This window comes from Schistocerca americana, chromosome 3, assembly GCF_021461395.2.
Source record: "Schistocerca americana isolate TAMUIC-IGC-003095 chromosome 3, iqSchAmer2.1, whole genome shotgun sequence".
Taxonomy (NCBI): Eukaryota; Metazoa; Arthropoda; class Insecta; order Orthoptera; family Acrididae; genus Schistocerca; species Schistocerca americana.
Window position 1 is genome coordinate 356,325,440 of NC_060121.1, and position 22,903 is coordinate 356,348,342.

General features: G+C 41.4%; 1 protein-coding gene across 1 annotated transcript in view; it reads right to left on the bottom strand.

Annotated features, from left to right (window-relative positions):
- LOC124606079 (potassium voltage-gated channel subfamily KQT member 1-like) overlaps window positions 1-22,903 on the bottom strand; it is a 296,924-nt gene that overhangs the window by 15,745 nt on the left and 258,276 nt on the right. The window contains exons 9-10 of the mRNA XM_047138043.1: window positions 16,794-16,917; window positions 3,811-3,967 (exon numbers count right to left, since the gene is read on the bottom strand). Coding sequence (XP_046993999.1) covers window positions 3,811-3,967; window positions 16,794-16,917 — 281 coding nt within the window. The remainder of the gene's footprint in view (window positions 1-3,810; window positions 3,968-16,793; window positions 16,918-22,903) is intronic.

Here is a 22,903-nt window from a genome sequence, read left to right on the forward strand (position 1 = left end):
CAAAATAGAAAGCACACATGTATTCTTACAAGTACAAGACATAAAGGCCCTTCAACCAAAATAGAAACCACACATGTATTCTTACAAGTACAACTTACTCATATATGACCACTGTCTCTGGCCTCTGGGGTAAAGAAAAACGCATACACTGGCACTAGTGATAGAGAACAAATTCTCTTTTGTAATAAAGGCTGTCAGATATTGCAATGGCACAAAAAGGAATCCAACAAAAGTTTAACAGAAAGATGGAATGGTTGGTCAGTATTTAGCTTCATGAGGAAATTCCAGTACTACATCTCATTCCAACAACAAGAGGGTCGCTCTTACCATGGGGAGTGAGTGCCCTGTCCATCCTTTCTAACCTTCTCCAACCTATCTCTCTTTCCTATAAAATGAAAGAATTAATAGTTCTAAAAGCTAGGACAGTTTTTTGTACTTTCATCTCTGTCTGTTGACTGTTCTGGGATTTTATCTCCTGAAGGAGATACTGGCTACCCACCCAGTATACTTCAAACAATGGAAAATCCAGTATAGAATGTAACAATTCTATGAAAAGGGTGGTTGCTACTCATCACATAGTGGAGATCCTGAGGCACAGATAGGCACAAGAAGAAGACTGTCAAAAAGTGAGCTTTCGGCCAAGGCCTCCATCGAAAATATACAAAACGCCAACTCCCTCTCTCTCTCTCTCTCTCTCTCTCTCTCTCTCTCTCTCTCTCTCTCTCTCTGTCTCTCTCTCACTCACACACACACACACACACACACACACACACACACACACACACACACACACACACAAATGCATGCACATGCAAATGCAACTCAAACACATATGACTACAGTCTCCAGCTGCTGAAGCCAGGCTGTGAATAGCAGTGCATGATGGGAGAGGAAACCAGGTGGTGGGGGTAAGGGGAGGCTGGGGAGATGAACTGGAGGGATGGGATAGCAGAAGAGAGGCAAGAGATGGTCAAGTGCTGCTTATGGGGGAGTACAGGGACAAGCAGCTAGATGCAGTCAGGAGGTTAGACAGAGGATGGGTGGAGGGGGGGGGGAGGGAGTGGGAAAGGAGAGAAGTAAGAAGATTGAGGGTGTATTGTTGGAATAGAGGCCTGTGCAGGGCTGGAATGGGAATGGGGAAGGGTCTAGACACGTAAGGACAATGACTAACAAAGGTTGAGGCTAGAAGTGTTACGGGAACATAGGATATATTGTAGAGAGAGTTCCTACCTGCACAATTCATAAAAGCTGGTGTTGGTGGGAAGGATGATGATGGCACAGGCTGTGAAGCAGTCATTGGAATGAAGAACATCATGCTGGACAGTGTGCTCAGTCAATGGGTGGTCCAGCTCTTTCTTGGCCACAGTTTGTTGATGGTCATTCTTGCAGATAGACAGATTGTTTGTTGAGTGCCCACATAAAATGCAGCACAGTGGTTGCAGCTTAGCTTTTAGATCACGCGACTGGTTTCACTCGTGGCACTCCCTTTGATGGGATAGGTGATGCTTGTGACCAAACTGCAGAAAGGTGGTGGTGGGAGGCTGTATGGGACAGGTCTTGCACCTAGGTCATGAGCCAAGGGCCATGAAGCAAGGGTTGGGAGCAGGCATTTTGTAGGGATGGACAAGGATGTTGTGTAGCTTTAGTGGTTGATGGAATACCACTATGTGAGGTGTGGGAAGGATAGTGGGTACAACATTCCTCATTTCAGGGCACGACAAGAGCTAGTCAAAATCCTGGTGGAGAATGTGATCAGTTGCTCCAGTCTTGGTTGGTACTGAGTCCAAGGGGAATGTTCCTGTGCAGCCAGATGGTAGGACTTTGGGAGGTGCTTGGTGACTGGAGAGATAAGGCTAGAGACTTCTGTTTTTGTACAAGGTAGGTAGGGTAATTACAGTCTGTGAAGGCCTCAGTGAGGCTCTCGGTATACTGCAAGGGGTATTGCTTGTCACTTCAGATGCAAAAGCCACAGATGGCTAAGCTTTATGGAAGGGACTTGTTGGTATGGACTGGGTGGCACTTCAAAGTGGTGGTATCCAGTGAAGCGAATGGTGGAGAAGGCATTGAGGTTCTGGAGGAATGTGGATAGGATGTCCTCACCCTTGATCCAGATCATAAAGATGTCATCAATGAATCTGAACAAGGTGAGTGGTTTGCTATTCTGGGTGTTTAAGAAGGATTCCGCTAGATTGCTTTGCATTGGATTGTGCCATGTGGGTGCCCACAGTTGTACCATGGATTTGTTTGCAGGTAAAGCCTTCAAAGGAGAAATAATTGTTGGCGAGGATATAGCTGGTCATGGCAGCTAGGAAGGAGGTTGTTGGTTTGGATCTGTGTGCCATTGGGCAACAGTGGTAAGGCCATGGGCATTAGGGATGTTCGTGTAAATGGAGGTGACATCGATAGTGATAGGCAGGGTGCCATGTGGTAAAGGAACAGGAACTGTGCAGAGTCAGTGGAGGAAATGGTCCATATATTTTATACAGGAGGGTAGGTCACGGGTCATAGGCTGAAGGTGTTGGTCTACGAGAGCAGAAATTCTCTCAGTGAGGTCACAATAACCATCTACAATTGGGTGTCCTGGTTGTTTGGCTTTGTGGACTTCAGGAAGCATGTAGAAGGTAGGAGTGCAGTGAGTTCTACGGGTGAGGAGAGAGATGGACTCTGGGGGGAGGTTATGGGATGGGCCTAATGATTTGAGGAGAGACTGGAGATCTTGCTTGATTTCTGGAATGGAGTCACTGTGGCATGGTTTATACTTAAGTGGATCTGACAGCTGGAGTCCTGCCAGATAATCCTTGTGGTTCAAAACAACAGTGGTGGAGCCTTTGTGAGCATGTCGGATTATAAGGTTGTGATCAGCTTTTAAGTGGTGGATTGCAGTTCTTTCTGTGCATGTAAGGTTAGTTTGCATGTTGAGGGATTTGGGGAATGATGGTGAGACAAGGTTTGAGGTTGAAAAATTCTGGAGAGTTAACAGGGCATCATTTGGGGGCAGTGGGGATAGATCACAGTGAACTGAATAAGGCAGGGTTCAACATTGGTCTCTGGTTAAGTCTCATTGATAGGGTTGGCAGCAAAAAAGTGTTTCAGTTGTAGGGACTGGGAGAAGAAGAGAAGGTCTTTAACAATTTCTGCATGATTAAATCTTGCAGTGGGCAAAAGGTGCAATATATCCTACATTCTTGTAACCCTCCTGGCCTCCACCTTCATTTGTCATTGTCCTTACCCATCTAGCCCCTTCCCTGTTCCCATACCAGCATTACACAGCCCTCTGTTCCATCAGCACACTCTCAGTATTTTTATTTCTCTCCTTTTTGGCTATCCCTTCCCTTCCCCACCCTCTGTCTAGCTTCCCAACTGCACCTAGCTGCCTACCCTGTATGCTCCCACAAGCAGCATTTTACTGTCCTCCACTTTTACCTTGCTAACTTCCCCCTCCCTGCCCCAGACTTGTCCTTGCCCCCACCACCTGGTTGCCTCTCCCATAAGTGCTGGTGCTCACTGTCTGGCTTCAGAGGCCAGAGACTATGGTCATGTGTGTGTGAGTTGTGTTTGTGTGAGTGTGTTTGTGTATGTTGTCTATTTTCAATGAAGGCCTCAGTGGCCAAAAGCTCACTTCAGTCTTCTTGTTGTGCCTATCAGCAACTCTGCTATAAGATGAGTAGCAACTGTCCTTTTCATAATATTGTTACACCCCCTATACCTGTAATTTTATAGTTTTCTCAAGTGAATGTTACTTTTATTTAAACAGAATTTGATAATTTAAGAGAGAAAACACTGAACATTTCACAAATATTTTACACATACCTTTATGCGCACCATCATGTTGAGATGCCCTTGGCTGTACTGTTCTATGACATCACGAACATCATATGGTTTCCGTGCTTGCTGGAATTTCCTTCTAGCAACAAAGTATTTTATCTTCCGTATTGCTCTTATTGCATTACGGTGTGCCTCAGTTAACCTGCAACATTTTTTAAAAAGAAATACTTAGAAATGGTAGATACACATAATAATTATTGCCACACTCAATATCATGAATTGCTACTGTTAAATACCACCTTCTTTATATTTTGCGACTGAGAAATGTATGCTGCTCAGCCACTTTGGATATTTCATAGGTTTCTACTGCCATGCAAAGCTTAGGGCCTAATAGTGCAGTTCTAATTATTTTAGTGAATTTGACTTTAGAAAAACTTGGTATACTACGTATACAGACAGCAAACCATGAGGAAATCAGCGAACATGCAAACTGTTCAATGTGGTAAGTCTTGTCTGTTTTTCATTAAAAATTTCTTTGCTAGGAGTTTATTTTCATTTTTATTAATAAATTATATCTTTACTTTGCAGTCCATGAAACTGTAGTGTGGTAAAATGCTGTGGGAGCTGATAAAATTGTTTTTTTGTTCTGGGCGCAAAATAAATCTCGACACCAATTCATGAAGTAGCATCAGACCATCCTACAGCAGTCTTTTTATGTAATGTGGCATATTCCGGAGGTAAAATAGTCCTCCATTCAGATCTCCGGGCGGGGACTACTCAGGAGGATGTTGTTATCAGGAGAAAGAAAACTGGCATTCTACAGATCGGAGCGTGGAATGTCAGATCCCTTAATCGGGCAGGTAGGTTAGAAAATTTAAAAAGGGAAATGGATAGGTTAAAGTTAGATATAGTGGGAATTAGTGAAGTTCGGTGGCAGGAGGAACAAGAATTCTGGTCAGGTGAATACAGGTTTATAAATACAAAATCAAATAGGGGTAATGCAGGAGTAGGTTTAATAATGAATAAAAAAATAGGAGTGCGGGTAAGCTACTACAAACAGCATAGTGAACGCATTATAGTGGCCAAGATAGACACAAAGCCCATGCCTACTACAGCAATACAAGTTTATATGCCAACTAGCTCTGCAGATGACGAAGAAATTGAAGAAATGTATGATGAGATAAAAGAAATTATTCAGGTAGTGAAGGGAGATGAAAATTTAATAGTCATGGGTGACTGGAATTCAACAGCAGGAAAAGGGAGAGAAGGAAACATAGTAGGTGAATATGGATTGGGGCTAAGAAATGAAAGAGGAAGCCGTCTGGTAGAATTTTGCACAGAGCATAACTTAATCATAGCTAGCACTTGGTTCAAGAATCATAAAAGAAGGTTGTATACATGGAAGAATCCTGGAGATACTAAAAGGTATCATATAGATTATATAATGGTAAGACAGAGATTTAGGAACCAGGTTTTAAATTGTAGGACATTTCCAGGGGCAGATGTGGACTCTGACCACAATCTATTGGTTATGAACTGTAGATTAAAACTGAAAAAATTGCAAAAAGGTGGGAATTTAAGGAGATGGGACCTGGATAAACTGACTAAACCAGAGGTTGTACAGAGTTTCAGGGAGGGCATAAGGGAACAACTGACAGGAATGGGGGAAAGAAATACAGTAGAAGAAGAATGGGTAGCTCTGAGGGATGAAGTAGTGAAGGCAGCAGAGGATCAAGTAGGTAAAAAGACGAGGGCTAGTAGAAATCCTTGGGTAACAGAAGAAATATTGAATTTAATTGATGAAAGGAGAAAATATAAAAGTGCAGTAAATGAAGCAGCCAAAAAAGAATACAAACGTCTCAAAAATGAGATCGACAGGAAGTGCAAAATGGCTAAGCAGGCATGGCTAGAGGACAAATGTAAGGATGTAGAGGCTTATCTCACTAGGTGTAAGATAGATACAGCCTACAGGAAAATTAAAGAGACCTTGTGTGTGTGTGTGTGTGTGTGTGTGTGTGTGTGTGTGTGTGTGTGTGTGTGTGTGTGTTTGAGGTTTAGGGGCGCTAAACAGCGTGGTCATCAGCGCCCAAAAAGAGACCTTTGGAGAAAAGAGAGCCACTTGTATGAATATCAAGAGCTCAGACGGAAACCAGTTCTAAGCAAAGAGGGGAAAGCAGAAAGGTGGAAGGAGTATATAGAGAGTCTATACAAGGGTGATGTACTTGAGGACAATATTATGGAAATGGAAGAGGATGTAGATGAGGATGAAATGGGAGATACGATACTGCGTGAAGAGTTTGACAGAGCACTGACAGACCTGAGTCAAAACAAGGACCCGAGAGTAGACAACATTCCATTAGAACTACTGACGGCCTTGGGAGAGCCAGTCCTGACAAAACTTTACCATCTGGTGAGCAAGATGTACGAGACAGGCGAAATACCCTCAGACTTCAAGAAGAATATAATAATTCCAATCCCAAAGAAAGCAGGTGTTGACAGACGTGAAAATTACCGAACTATCAGTTTAATAAGTTACAGCTGCAACATACTAACGCAAATTATTTACAGACAAATGGAAAAACTGGTAAAAGCCGACCTTGGGGAGATCAGTTTGGATTCTGTAGAAATGTTGGAACACGTGAGGCAATACTGACCTTACGACTTATCTTAGAAGGAAGATTAAGGAAAGGCAAACCTACGTTTCTAGCATTTGTAGACTTAGAGAAAGCTTTTGACAATGTTGACTGGAATACTCTCTTTCAAATTCTAAAGGTGGCAGGGGTAAAATACAGGGAGCGAAAGTCTATTTACAATTTGTACAGAAACCAGATGGCAGTTATAAGAGTCGAGGGGCATGAAAGAGAAGCAGTGGTTCGGAAGGGAGTGAGACAGGGTTGTAGCCTCTCCCCGATGTTATTCAATCTGTATATTGAGCAAGCAGTAAAGGAAACAAAAGAAAAATTTGGAGTAGGTATTAAAATCCAGGGAGAAGAAATAAAAACTTTGAGGTTCGCCAATGACATTGTAATTCTGTCAGAGACAGCAATAGACTTGGAAGAGCAGTTGAACGGAATGGACAGTGTCTTGAAAGGAGGATATAAGATGAACATCAACAAAAGCAAAACGAGGATAATGGAATGTAGTCGAATTAAGTCGGGTGATGCTGAGGGAATTAGATTAGGAAATGAGACACTTAAAGTAGTAAAGGAGTTTTGCTATTAGGGAAGCAAAATAGCTGATATGGTCGAAGTAGAGAGGATATAAAATGTAGACTGGCAATGGCAAGGAAAGCGTTTCTGAAGAAGAGAAATTTGTAAACATCGAGTATAGATTTAAGTGTCAGGAAGTTGTTCCTGAAAGTATTTGTATGGAGTGTAGCCATGTATGGAAGTGAAACATGGGCAATAAATAGTTTGGACAAGAAGAGAATAGAAGCTTTCAAAATGTGGTGCTACAGAAGAATGTTGAAGATTAGGTGGGTAGATCACGTAACTAATGAGGAGGTATTGAATAGGATTGGAGAGAAGAGAGGTTTGTGGCACTACTTGACTAGAAGAAGGGATCGGTTGGTAGGACATGTCCTGAGGCATCAAGGGATCACAAATTTAGCATTGGAGGGCAGTGTGGAGGGTAAAAATCGTAGAGGGAGACCAAGAGATGAATACACTAAGCATATTCAGAAGGATGTAGGTTGCAGTAGGTACTGGGAGATGAAGGAGCTTGCACAGGATAGATTAGCATGGAGAGCTGCATCAATCCAGTCTCAGGACTGAAGACCACAACAACAACATGGCATATTTACTTGAAGGATCAATGCATATAGCCAAAACTGATGTACATGACAGAAATTACTTCTATATGAATTAGCAACAAACATTATGCCAATTATAAACATACACAGATTACATACAGTCTTTGTTTCCCCCAAATGTACCAGTATAAGAAGAACTATGCATTCTTTAATAAAAGCTTTCAATGATCTGCCCCATTGCATAATACAGTAAATTTAAAAAAATATTATTTAAAAAATAAGCCATAACCCCACTGATATCTTTCTTGCTGAGCATATTTTTAGACATAATCAATATGACAATGGACATCTTAAATGTATCAAGGATTGACTACATGCTGCTGACATCAATTACAATCTGGTGTTGTACAATTTATAGCTATTAGTCCTCTCTCTCTTTCACTGAAGATACAGTAAAAATACTGTAAAGCATCAGTGTGGCTTAGTACTCTAGTTATTTGTCTTTTTGTTGTTGTGTATTCACTGCTGTTCTTTTGAAGATAATAGTAGAACTCAGACCTTATAAAGCTAGCAGGTGCATGAGTTTCACTGTTTTCTGGACATTTCTGTAGTGCAAGTGCATACCACATTGATTTGTCTTTGCATACTGTTCATTTTGCACACTTATTACAGGTCAACTGACTAAACGAATGACTGAATTAGTAGAACTGATGATAATGTGATAAGATACTGAACCATCTGTAGCCAAGATGTTATGCTTCTTTTAAGAAATTCATACTGTTTAGTGCCTGATCATCTCAGTCCTTTGATCCATGTCTTAGTATCCTGTATAAGCTCTACAAAAATTTCTTATCAAAGAGATAACTACAATTTCATGACATCTCCAATATGCTTGTAAAAGTGATTCACAGATGAAGAAAACTACCACTACTACTACTACTACTACTACTACTACATTCCAGGCTAGCAGCTATTGAGCCTGATAATTCCATCTAATCAGTAACAGATATAAAGTGTTGTTTTCCCACAATAAACACACACTTTTTACCAGAGTACTATTTTTTCTTAAAACTATCTGCTTCTCCTCATGTTTTGTATTAGCGGTTTTTCCTTCACTACATATAAAAGCCTTAGTTTTGTTGCCCAATGTAGCTATCTTCCTTTCATAGCATATGGGCTCTGATCTCTGGATTACTTACTTCAGCAGCAATATGCCTTGTTATGAGCTACAGTATCAATACTGGAGATGTTCCTTACTGACAGATACAGTTTCCTCTTTGTACTACAAGATATTTTTAATTTCTGAATCTTCTTCTTTTCCCTAGTGGTTATCCCATCTAGCACAGGGGCTGCTTTTTCATGATGTCCTTCCTGATGGAACAGATGTCAAAACAATCTATAGGAAGGAAGTCATGAGTGTCATCTGTCAGTGAATCATATGAACATTGTATTTTAACTGTTGGTGTACCATATTCTGTAAGATGGAATTTGGGGGATCACCAGATTTCATTTTTTAAAATCTACACAGAAGAATTTGAAAGAGAGGTCTGTGATGCGATATGATCTTTTCTAAATAAACATTGCAAAATGCCTCTCACTTTGGCTTTTGTAAGGGATTCTAGACAGAAGAAAACCAGATGAGACATCATAAATGACATCCTGGGTAGAGATAAACAGGAAAAATCATCCTGTGGGTATCTTCTGTAAAGTTTCCAAAGCTTCAGTTTGTTTGGACCTCGAACTTTTACTTCGACCATAAAAATGCTACTGTATAAATGGCACCTCTCTTCTTGCATGAATGGAGACTTACCTTCACTATAGAAAGCAGATGATCACACTGACAGTATGTGTCATACGAATTTGGGGGTGGGAGAGGGGAATGGGGGTAGAGGAAGAAACATAGTACGTGGAATCCCATTAGGTTATGATAAAGTCTACCCCTGTTTTTAATCTACATAACTGATCTTCGAATGACTTTAAAGGATAATTAAAAAATTGCAATGCTCCTTGATGACACAAGCATACTAAACAAGAATCCAAACTCAATCTCACCTGATTCAGCTGGTGTGGTAGCTAAACAGGTCCACAAATAATTGACACCAAACAGTGTAAGTCCTCGTCTTTCAAAGACTCATTTTACACCGTTTATAATAATCAAAAATGACTGGTTAGTACCAGGAGTAGAAATTAATAAGCACATATGAAACAAAACACTTTGTGTAATGTTCTCTGGAGTCCAGTTGCATAAAAGTTAAAAATGAGTCAACAGGTAGATAAACACATACAGAAGCACAGTTTGGCATGTTCTGCACTTGGAAGTAGCTTATCTCTCACTATGTATGCATAAAGACTAGCTTGCTGAATATTTCTGCACATTTTTATTCCATGTTGTCCTATGGAAACATGTTCTGAGGAAACATACCTAAAAAAAATTAAATGGTAATTTGGCAGTCGTAAGCAGTAAGTGTATTGTGTAAAGTAGATAAGCAGGTATTATTGTTTCAGAGACCTAGTTAAGGATCTTGAAAGGCTTGCACTTACTTTCTAGGACATCCTCTTTAATGGTATGTATTGTTAATAATAAAAATCAGTTTTAGCTGATCTGTAATTTGCAATGTCACAGTACAAGATATTATAAAAACTTCCATGTAGACTTTGTTCCCTTACCCATGATTTAGGGTGGAGTTATGTACTATGATGCAAATGTTTTGAACAAGTTCCCATCTTATATAAAGTAAGAAATTGGAAACCAACACCACTCCATAAGAAAATTAAAAAGATACCTTACTAGTCACTACATATTACATTTAGCTGGTGTACACATGAATAATATTAATATGTCAATGCCCATTGCATGACTTATCATATGATGAGCAAATAAAAATCATATATCATGCAAATAATTTTTAGAGCTCCAAAGTTGCCTGTCTGAGTTTTCTCGACTCTTTATAGTGAGTTGACAACAGCGAATCTGATTGATGTTAGTTTTATAATTCTGAAACAGCTAATTGTACTGAGATCTGTATGTTGTCAATATCATGGAATGGATGTAAGAAATGAAAATAATTAATTAGTCTCAAGTTTTAGAAAAAGTAAATAATAGTTCTATTTGTAATTTAAAATCAACTGATTGACAATAACACTGCTGCAAGAATTTACATTCAAATGCCACTCAATCTGTTTTATAACTGACAAAAAACTCATGTATGTTATATCATACAGTGAAAAATAGTGTGAAGTTTACTACCTTCTGTACAGACAGTACAGAAAACTGCTTGAAGTGCCTAGCAGTATTGAAAGAGGAAGAAAATTGTGATGTATGTCAAGAAACTTATACCAGTGATGAAGTTGAGGTGTGTCTGAATCCTCCAGCGAGTGGACATGATAGTGACTGGGATTACGCTAATTGTGATAAAGGTGAAGGAATACATTTCATGAAATTACGTAAGGGACTGCTATATCAAAAAGCAAAATCAGGACAATTAAACATACTGTTGTTGGACATAATGAGTGACAAAATACCCTGAACATATGTCACGAAAGTGTAGACCATGTGAATGAAAGAACCAATACTGTTCATGACTTGTTATATATAAATCCAACACAAACAGTTTTCCAAAAATTACAGAAAAACAATAACACATATATCAATTTATTCAAAATGGTGTACGACAATGCTTTCATGACTGACATTTACAAGGAAAATATCAATTAATCTACAATGAAAGGCTGCACAAATTTAGATATCTCAGTAGACAAACTGTGGGAGCCGGCCGAAGTGGCCGTGCGGTTAAAGGCGCTGCAGTCTGGAACCGCAAGACCGCTACGGTCGCAGGTTCGAATCCTGCCTCGGGCATGGATGTTTGTGATGACCTTAGGTTAGTTAGGTTTAACTAGTTCTAAGTTCTAGGGGACTAATGACCTCAGCAGTTGAGTCCCATAGTGCTCAGAGCCATTTGAACCATTTTGAAACTGTGGGATTTTCCTACTGTCTGGATAAGTTAGACTTCCATTTCAAAGACTTAATGGGAAACTAAAAAGGATACTAATAATGGTCTTATCTCTAAAGCCACGACAAGGAATAGATGAGCTGTACATGGATTTCTACATCTCAGTCATAATTCAGAAATTAATTCATACTGCAGCCTCGGCGGTTGCCTCTGCCACAGCCACCATCTACACAGCAAGATGGCCCTGCCAACTCCACAGAAAGGAAGAGGGATTTAGCATCTGGCTGGAGCCTTAGTGTCTATCCACATTCCACACAACAGAGCGCTGTGGGATGCCAACTTAGCAGCAGCTCCAGCCTGCCTATGACAGCTGCTGCAGTATCTAGGGGCATCACATCTGCCATATAAAGCACTTCTGTGAGCCAAGTGACACCATCAAGACTTTCTAGTATTGTTCAGCTAGACGACCTTATAGGATGGTGCCTAGTGGCTTGCCAGTCAATATAAGTTCCAGTCTCAGCCTTGCTGTCTCGCAACATCAAAAGAACTGCGAGTCTGTCAGAGAGGAGCGCATGCCAGTTGGAACACCTTCAACACTGTTAGTGCAGCATGTATGGGTTTTGCACACAGCAGTGTTTCTCAGCTTGTACTTTCAAGAATTGTTATTATCTTAGATCAGTTCTCATCAAATCACACCAACGTTTTCAGTTGCATTCACTCAGAATCTGTTTCATTTACAAGCCAGAACCAAATGTAATTGCATACTTGTGTACTCTCTGAGTTAGTGTTAAAGTTCTATTGTTTCTGGCTACCTAGCCATACATCTCAACAGGATACTAAAGTGCCAAGAAGGTTAACATTTATTTTTTCTGTGCTGCTTGTAAAAGGACACCCTCCTCTAGCATTGCTTTTATTCAACAGAAGTGGTCTGTACCAAAAATAATTACACATATTTATACAGGTTAATATTATCACAACTGTTTTTCCAAAAGAAATGCATATGTTTTTGTACATGATGTATTTTATTTCAGGCTAAAATGTATAAAAAGAAATAACTTTATTTTTGTTGTCACAATCGATATATGCTAGCTTTGAATGTACAGTTAAAATTAATTTTCTTTAAGAAACATTTGGGACTGCAAGATATTAGACACATGTAAAATTTCTATTATTAATTACACAATTTAGTGCAATTTATTAAATTTATTTCCGAATTCATTTATAAAATAATGATATAAATTGGTGGAAAGTCATTTGTCAAGAAAATTTGTAAACTCCTTGGAATATTGTTAGTACTGCAGAATGGATTAATAGTTGGTGTGCCTCTGATGTGATCAGACATGTTTTAATTTTGGCAGTAACAATGAGATTTTCAGTTTTGTTGAAATGGAAATTGTAAAGACAGTGTGTTATAGAAAAAACGTGAGATAAACATAAAAACAGAAATCATTGCTGAAGCAAATCTTCAGAAGTTATTATATGAACTGGAACCAAGAGATCTTATAATATAAAAAATTTCACCTTCAAGATTCAGCACCTAGACACAAAGAACTGGAGCCAACTACAAGAAAAGAAGATTAGTAAAAATTTTACTGTAAATCTTACTCCTCTTGACGCTTATTAAAAAAGTTAACTATAAAAACAGAGACAATCAACAAATGATATGAGAGGGTGAATAGGTTACAACTGGTGGCATTGTCCGGGATCAATTGACAGATAATGAAGTTTTGTCTGTTGCAGAGGAAGGGAGATTTATTTGTGTAATTTACAGTTTATGTATGAACAGATTTCTGATCACTCAAAGAAAAGAGTATGAGAGCTGTCCAACAAAGTCATATCAACAGTGATTATGTACTACCAACAATGACAGATCGGATTGAATGAAAGAGGGCTTTACAACTACAACCAGGGACATCAAAAATGAAGGATAAATACAAACTATTTGTGAAATTAACTTGTTTATCGACTCATCTGCTTATTAACAAAATGAATAGAGAGGGTAGTAGTGATGTAGAAGTGAAGGCTATAGTACCTTGCCAGGACTTCTTTGAACTGAGTGAAATCGTAGCAAGCAAAGTAGAAACTGATATTCTGCAGTTAGTTTTGCTAAAACTAGAGAAAATGATGACAGATAACAATAGAAAATTTAGTGCATTTAAGATCAGTTAACCGAAAAATGTACTTCACTGCAAGGACAATTAAATGACCTGAAAACTGAAAACAATAGTAAAATGGCTCCAGTGTCACCTGCTCCAGCACTGGCACCTCTAGAACCACAGGTGCATTTGATATCACTCCCAGCACCTCTTCCAGTTCCAGCACTGCTGGCACCCTTGCTAACATTCCACGTGCCTATTTGGGTTCCAGTGCCACCAGTGTTTCCTCACTGCTGGCCCACTTGATGCTCTCCTCCACTGGTCCTGCCCTTTTACTACCAGTGCCTTTGACTCCTGTCCTCTTCATGGTATTTCCTTCTTGGTCTGATGGTGATGACACTGTGTCTTCTGTTGATGATGCCTTGTGTCCTGCAGACAGTTGCCTTTGGTTAGGCTTTCTCTTCTGCCTGTTTTGGACATTCAGCCCACATCCTTGGAGCTCTATTTCCTCTCCCTGTCCCTCTCCCTTCTCAGTGTGTGTCTCACCCATCTCATGTTTTCGCCTTCTTCTTTGAAAGCAGCTTGCACAGCACACATTCCATCTTTTATGAAAACCAGCCAGGCCTCCCCCGGCCTAGTCACTGGCCCACAGATGCCTTTCACTGTGGTCATCTCATGCAGCCTCACAGACTTCTCTGCACTTCCTGTTCTCTGTTCTTGGAAGTTTTGCTGCAAGGCCTGGCAACACCATGTCTCACCCCCTTCATTCATCTGTTTGTCCTTTCTATAAGAAGGCCATGAATGTATCTCCTTTTCCCAGATCTGCCCCTCAACTCATCCACCTCCCTGTATGTCTGGAGACCACCCTCCACCTACTGTGTCCAAAGCTGCTTGTGCTACCTGACATAAGCCTGCAGTCATGGCAGGCCTTCCTTCCAAGAAGGTCTCAGTGTCTTGGGTTCCTCCTACTGCTGGCAGCAAAGTGTCCAGCAACCTCCTGGGACATTCTCCTAGCACTGTCATATCAACACCTGGCTATCACAGTGTCCTCTCCAGTCATTACTATCTGGCCAATCCTATCAGCAACCTCACATCTACCTTTGGTTTGAGCACCTGTCTCCCATTTGCCATCAGCATCCTGCAGACATCCTCCTGGCCAACCTGTGTTGTAACCACACAGCACATAATGCAGCCGCCGCATGGGGTGCTTGCCATGCCCTTGTCCAGGAATCTTTCCAGACACTGGTCATGTCCTAGCCCCTTCCTCCAGGTGGCACTTCTTCTCCATGATGGCTTCACAACTTCTCCCTTGAGAAAAACATGATGCTGCATCTACAGCTGTCATCTACACCACAGCCATCTCCTCTGTAGAGGAAAGGGATGCTGCATACTCGGCTGTGGTCTCCATCACAGCTGTATCTACACGATGAAATGGCTCCACCAACTGCTCTGTATGGAATGTGAATGTGGCATCTGGCTGGTGGCTTACAATTCAGCCACTTGCCACACAACAGTGCTTCCGGCTGCAGCCCTGTCAAGGCGCCTGCGGCTCAACCACAGCTCCATCCTATCTGCAAACAGTCACTGCAGTACCTGGGAGTGCCACATTTGCTGGATAAAGTGCTGCTGTTGCTGCCACTAACTCGCTTCCATGAGCACGATGCTAGCACAGTCTTCTCATATTCCCCCATCAATGGCCATATAGGGTGCTGCCTAGCACCTCACCAGCCAGTGCAGGTTCCAGTCCCTCCAATCATAGCACAGGACATCAGAAGATCTACTAGTCTATCCGATAGAATGCAGCACATGCCAGTTGGAACCCTTGAAATCGTCAGTGTGCCATATATGGATTTTGTCTTTGGCAGTTTTTTCACACTGTGACAGATTGTGCACTCAGCTTGTACCTTCAAGAACTGTTATCGTGTTAGATCAGTTCTTTCACTTGCTATCCAGAAATAAATGTCTCTGTGTAAGTCATAAAGTTCTATTGTTCTTGACTACTTAGACACACTTCTCTGCTTGTAGAGTGCGTCACCCGCAATGGGATATTAAAATTCATCTGATGGAATGTGTAAATTAAGGCCACTGATTGATGTAAATAAGAAGTTCAAAGAATATTCTAAACATACAGATTCCACTTTCTCTTTGGACGAGGTCATGGAAACATACTATAGGCAGCATTAGATGAAGCAGTTTATTATAGGCAAACCTATAAGATTCAGTTTTATGTTTTGGTGTCTCACAGAGCCTATCTGCTACCTAGTAAAGTTCTCTTCCTGTACAGGAAAATGTGACACATGTCGCAGCATAATGTTAGGCACTTCAGTCACCAAAATCAATGCTCAACAGGAAGCAGCATTTATCTGGAGCACGATACTTTTCTACTTCTTTTGGACTTGATGTTGGAGCACAACTTATTTCTTATTAGTACAATGAGGCATGATCATACAAAAACTGCTCCCTCAGAAATCTTTCCAAAACTCAATAGGGTTCTCTTCAGGCAGCATAAACTTCAGAAAAAAATTACTTTTCTGAGATGGACTGATAACAGTCTTGTGATGAGTGATGCAAAATACCAGAAAATTATATAAGTGTAACACATGCAAGTGCCAGTACTGGAGTTGAAAACATAAAAAGCAGATCAGTATTCTGCAGCCAATTTCTGCCCACACTACAACCATGGTGTGGAGGGAGTAAACCTGTTCGATCAGCATCAAACCCCTAGACCACTCAAATCAGGTGAAGGAAATTTAACATATGCAATTTGGTGACAACCATCCTGAACTGAGTTGTATACTTCATATAATATGGAAGACTGGAATTTAATGAAGGGAATGAGTTCACAGACTGTTGACAAGGAACTGTATAGCACCCCTTAGCCTCTCAAATATTGGTGGTGATAATTTTTTCTACCAACAGTGTCATGTGTAGTAGAAAACAAGTCAACTGTCTCTGTAGCACATTACCAGTACTAGGCTGGCAAAATAACATTTACTTGCTACACTGTATTGTTCTATTCATTATCACAGAAACATTTGATTGTAATGAAAGGGGTGGTAATATCCATATGACAGCCAACTCTCAATTGCTTATCAATACTAATACCAGTAACTGAGAATATTAAATTCATAAAAAAACAAGTTGCTAACTGCATGAGACAAAAGTGTGTTTGAAGAGAATGAAAACTACCTTATTCATAACTAATGTGAAATAAATAAAAGAGATACATACGTAGTTACTCTCTGAGGCTCATCTATATCAATGTCTATTTCATCTGATGCTGCCTCCGTGACGCTACTTGTCTGGCTTGTGAAGAGTGACCCACGACCTTCCCTTCTCACGCGATTTGGCGTTCCTGAGAGAATAATAAATTAAAACTTAGTGTAGAAATCAGATATATAAAGAATTTGAAGACATATAGATCAACTTAAGATAACACAGGAGGCCAGTGACCAGGCATAAAATGTGAGGATAATAATGCAGTAACAGACCCAATGTCAACTTCGCTATATAGGCAACCACAGTGGCCATCTAGTACCAAATTTTAGACAGGAAAACAGAAAATTTTAACAAATTTGTTTCTATGTCTGTTTATGCTACTAGCAGCTTTACCTTCTAGCCAGCACCATATGAAAACATAACTCCTCTTGTACACTGGTACCAGCCACATGTAGTCTCATTCAACAATAATGCACACTGTACAGCATTAGAAAATATAACGCTGGATACACTCCCTTTCCACCCCACACTAAAAAAATCTGAAACTTAAAAAAAAAGAGAACAACATTTACAAGCTAAAAGTGAGAAGAGAGAGTTTTGTGATAGTTTTCCCTTTCCCTTCTCTTCATGTCACACCAGTCCTCTTGCGACAAACATGAAACATGAGTGGTTCTCCTGCAATACGAATCATGAGTGACTTTTCTGCAATTTTACTTACATTTACAAAGACAAAAGCATTTAATTTACAATGTGGAAGTGATTTAAGTGAATTTAGTGGCAAAAAGAATGCAATCATTTTATCTCATTCATTTGTTCACAAATCTCGTACCTTACTCAGTACTGGCAGCTTTCTATAATCTGTTAAGGTGCAGTAATGTGTATTTTGGCAAGTCTTTGGGAGACTTGTATGGAGGGGTAGGATACTTTACAAAATATTGGACCTTTCTTGTATTTGCAAATATGGCAGATAAAAGTTTGTAGCCATTTACAGATGAATGAAACTTGAAGTAATCAGACATTTTGAAAGTCATTTTGGCAGATATCTGGTAATGTAATGCATGTCCCTCTCCGGGGGACACCACCTTGACAAAGCACTGTCTGTGTGGGTGGAGAGGCTTGCATATCTGTGTGAAGCTGAGGGCTATTCCAAAGGTAGAGGACCTACTGCCGGAAAGGCCTCAGCTGATGGATCAGACTAAGAGAGTTCCACAACGCCCCTTCGTCCCTATCCACTCCCAGTGCTACCCAACTCCCTGATACAACCCAAGGTGCTGCAATCCATGCCGTGGGGTGCATGGCACATGGGAAGATGTGTCACAAATGGAGCCTCAGGGATACCGGGCGACCTCCCTGAGTAACTAGCCTTACACCACATGGGGTATTTGTGGCATGGACCTTTTAGATCCCCAAATCTCATGGGACCAATATGGACACAACTAAAGAAAAGAAAGAAAAACTAACTGAGAGGCAAATTGAGATCTCAGATATATAAACATTGGGGTCAGTACCGATGTAAGGCATGCCACTATTGAATCAGGGTCTAGACCTGAGCCAGAAGTGGGAACTGTAACCGAGAAGCTAGACCAGATTAAGATCAAAGGCTTGTCTGGGGTCCAGAGGAGGAAACTACTCAGGGAACAGAGGAAAAAGGAAGGGAAAGAATGGCTTCCTAAAGACAAGTGTCGAGGGAATTAAAGGGACTTGAACCTAAGACTCCCAGGAAGAAACTGTCTCAGGTTGAAGGGAATACACAGACCCCCACTACGTCGAAGACAGGTAGCAAGTGGATAAGGGAGCAATCTACGACTCCCTCCTCCCTGGATAAGTGAGTCCAGAAAAAACCGAGGCAAGAAATAGGGAAACAGACCTATAGTACTGCAGTCTCGATTTTTAGGATGGCAATTATCCAGGAAGGCTATCCACTGGGGCCACTACCTCACAGTAGGAGGAATTGGTATGGATGGCCCTCTGGGGTGAAAAGATTGGTGGGGACGCTGGCCCAGGACCCAACATCAGGAGGATCTACCTAGGTCATGGTGCCTTCATTTTTGTCTGTGAGAGGGTGCACACAGTGGAATGGCTCAAGGACAAGGTACACATGATATCCCCATGGGAAGATGCGAAGCTGCTGGTTAAGATGGCAGCAGAGCTTTTTAAGACAGCAAAGATATCAATATTGGTACCAAAAATCCATAAGGAAGTCTCTCCTAAGACTCTGTTAAGGAAAACAGGGGCCTAGAACCCAAAAGTCTTGACAGAAGATTGGAGAGTGATCAACCAGATGGTTGCACCAGAAGGATGAACCCTGGTAGTGAGGGTCAGAGAGAAGTCCCTGAAGGCGATGCGGGAGCAGGACCTGAAATTGTTTTTAGGGTTCTCACAGGACACCGTCAGCGTTCTCAAAGACGGCAGCAAGACGGAGACCGGAGATGCTGCAGATTAATCTGTAGCACAGTAAAGGGGCCTCTGCTGCCCTGAGTCGCTCCATGGGGAGGCAGAAAGTGGATACTAGAACCCTATTTATATAAAGGGGGTGTATTGAGCCTCGGTGGTACTGGAGGTAAGTTGATTTATGCTAGAAATGTAAGAAACTCCAGAACATGCATCTATGTAAGAAATGGAATTTCTTTCATGCTAATGATAGATTTCTGCTCTAGGGACTTAGTGACCATTAAAATGCAGCAATGTGAGGAAGGTATCATGAGGGAAATTGTTTTTGCCTCAGCATACCTTCCTTACGAAGACAGGTCTCCTCCTCCCTTGGAGGTGAGGAGACTGGTAGAGGCCTGTCAGCACCAAGGTGACCAACTGCTGGTGGGATGCAACGCCAACGCCCACAACCTAGTGTGGGGCAGCAAGGACACCAACAGTAGAGGTGAGTACCTTCTTGAATTTCTTTTAGCCAACAACTTAGAGGTCCTGAATAGGGGCAATGAACCTACATTCGGTAATAGCAGAAGGGAAGAAGTAATTCACATAACCTTTAGTTCCATGATGGATGGGCAGCTATGTCACTCAATGGCATGTGGTGTTGGGGCCGTCCTCATCGGACCACATGTACATTGAATTCAAGGTTGAAATGGAAATCAGACAGACCATGACGTATAGGAATCTCAGGAAAACAGACTGGGAGGCATATAGGAGGGACCTTGATTTGGATTATTGAAAATTAAAACCTCAATAAGGAATCCAGTGGAATTTGAGGAAGTACCAGAGGCTGTTACTCCTGCCACAGCGACCTCGTATCAGGACAACTGCACAATCACCAAGAAGTGCACAAATAGGAGTGTGCCTTGGTGGAATAACAACTTGGAAATGCAAAGAAAGCAGGTATGGAGATGCCGCTACATGTGTAACTATATGGCAGAAGCCTAGTCATTGTAAGCTTAGAGAAATCCATGCATTTTCAAATCCATCTTTAAAAATGGAGTTGCTGGTTACTGGAATCATGAGATTTCATTGCCGACCTTCGATATTCTTTCTGAGCTAGTAATAGGCTAATCATCTGCTTTGAGGCTGATTCAAATTTTTCACAAATATCAGTTAAATTATCCAATGCAAGAACTGTCTGGGTCAACAATCTTTTTCTAATTAATCATATACCGGTATAGTTGATGTTCCTGAGACATATCGAGTCTTACCTTTATTTACAATGATGATGTAGACTGAACAGCGCATTAACGTTTGTACCAGTGCCAGGATTCGAACTGACATCTCCTGCTTACAAGGCAGATGCGCTAACCATTGCACCACACTGGAACTGCAGCTACCACTCCTGCATGGATTACCCTAGTATGCCTCCCTCACCAGTTCATGCATCAGCCCTTTGCTATTTCCCTTTTTTAATTCACATCAATATTGCCTGAGTTCTCCAGTATTGCAATAGCACCATAGAAAAGTGCGAAATGGTATTAATTCTGCCTGTACCTCAGGCATAGGTGATGTATTAATCATACACAGTCAATGTTCTGAGATGTACTGGAATCTCTATCAGGGAGGGACGTGTACTATGGTAATCAATGTAGCTGTGGTAGCCGCACTGTCAGTGTGGCGCAGCTGTTAGTGCATATGCCTAGTAAACAGGAGAATTGCGTTTGGATACCAGCGCTCATACAAATTTTAATTCATCGCTTCAGCGTAAGTCATTATAGTAGATAAAGGTAAGACTCAATGTATCTCAGGAACATCAACTGTATATGATTAATGTACCACTTTAGCCTGAGGTACAGACAGAATTAACCCCATTTTGCTGATTGCTAATGTTCCAATACTGGAGAGCGTCAGGAATACTTTACAAGTTTAAAAAAGGAGAATAGCAGTTGGCTGAGGCGTGAACTAGAATTTGTGTCAGGGAGGGAGACATACTACAGTAATTGTGCAGTTATGGTGGCCCCAGTAGCATTGTGGTGCACCAGGTAGCACGTCTGCCTTGTAAGCAAGATATCCAGATTCGAATCCCAGTGCTGGTACAAATTTTAATTAATTGCTTCAACCTACATCATAATGTTTTTGTAAGTTCCTCACTGGGAATACCTATGACAATTTTGGTTCTCGAAATTGTAACAAATAAGTTGCCATTTTCACAAGATTTACTTTTATTAACTATAGCAATGTAAAATTCGTCGGTTGTGTCGTCTGGTTTTGTTGTAAGGAACTGAGTACGTACCTTTCAAACATTATGTTTACTTTTGGGATAAAGCAATTGTCGAACCTTTTCAATATCATCTGGAGGTTTCGTTCTTGACTGGGACCAAATTCAAATGTATTATATATTACCAAACCATCATTACAAAACAGAGACATAAATATTACTAGTTGCATATTGCCTTTGTCGGGTTCAGCTAGACTGGTGGCTGTCCGACCTTTGCTTAACGTGATTCAGAAGAATAAAGACCTTCACTTCAGCAAGAAAAACTTTATTGCGAGCGCGTACCTGACGACGCCCGGCCTGCATGGACTGATCGGAGTTACGAAATTTTCTTCCGGCCTATACAGAAGGATCCTTAATCCTCGGGAAACTTCCGTAGTTAGGAGAAAAAACAGTAATCGTCCACACAAGCCAGGGGCACGGAACTACTACTAACTCAAAAAACACTTGGGGGTGGAAATATTTCACTGCTTGGTACACCGCCAGGAGCTCACGGTCATATGTGCTCCATTCTCTCTGTGCAGGCGAAAGCTTGTGGGAATAATACGCCAGTGGCTGCCATGCGTTGTCGGACCATTGTTGTAACGCGGCTCCGATCGCCGTCTGGCTCGCGTCTACAATTGCTAATGGCGCGTCTAGCCGTGGGTGTGCGAGAAGCGCCGCGTCGGCCATGCTCTTCTTTGTTGCCTCGAACGCAGAACACATGTCCTCTGTCCACTGTATCAGACTTGCTATTTACTTTAGGGCCTGATAATGCCGCCGTCAAAGGTTCCTGCAGCACCGCAGCGTGGGGAAGGTGTCGTCGATGAAAATTGAGCATCCCCAAAAAACGACGTAATTCTTTGATCGTAGTTGGTCGTGGTAGCTGCAAGATAGCGTCCACCTTCTCGGACAGAGGAAGAGAGCCTTCAGCAGAATCTTATGGCCAAGAAATGTCACCTCTGACCGCCCAAAAACACACTTGTCCACGTTCAAGACGACACCGTAACGCTCCAATCGCTCGAAAATCTCTCGCAGATGTTGTCGGTGTTGTTCGTGGTCAGCAGAGAACACTAACACATCGTCCAGGTAGGCGAAACAAAACGGTAGCCCCTGGAGAACCGAGTCTATAAACCTTTGCCAGGTCTGAGCGGCATTGCGTAAACCGAAAGTCATAAATTTGCTTTCAAACAAACCGAAAGGCGTTATTATTGCAGTCTTTGGAATGTCGTCATTGGCCACCGGAATCTGTGTACACGCTTTAGCGCAGTCCAGAACTGTGAACACCGTGGCACCGTGTAAAGCGTGATCATAATCCCTCAGTAACGGAACGGGATATCTGTCCGGCACTGTTCGCGCGTTAAGCGCACGGTAGTCACCGCAGGGGAGCCAAGCTCCACCCTTCTTCGGAACAAGATGTAATGCGGAGGACCACGGGCTCTTAGATGGCCGCATTATGCCCTCGCGAATCATGGCGTCAAATTCTGCCTTCGCA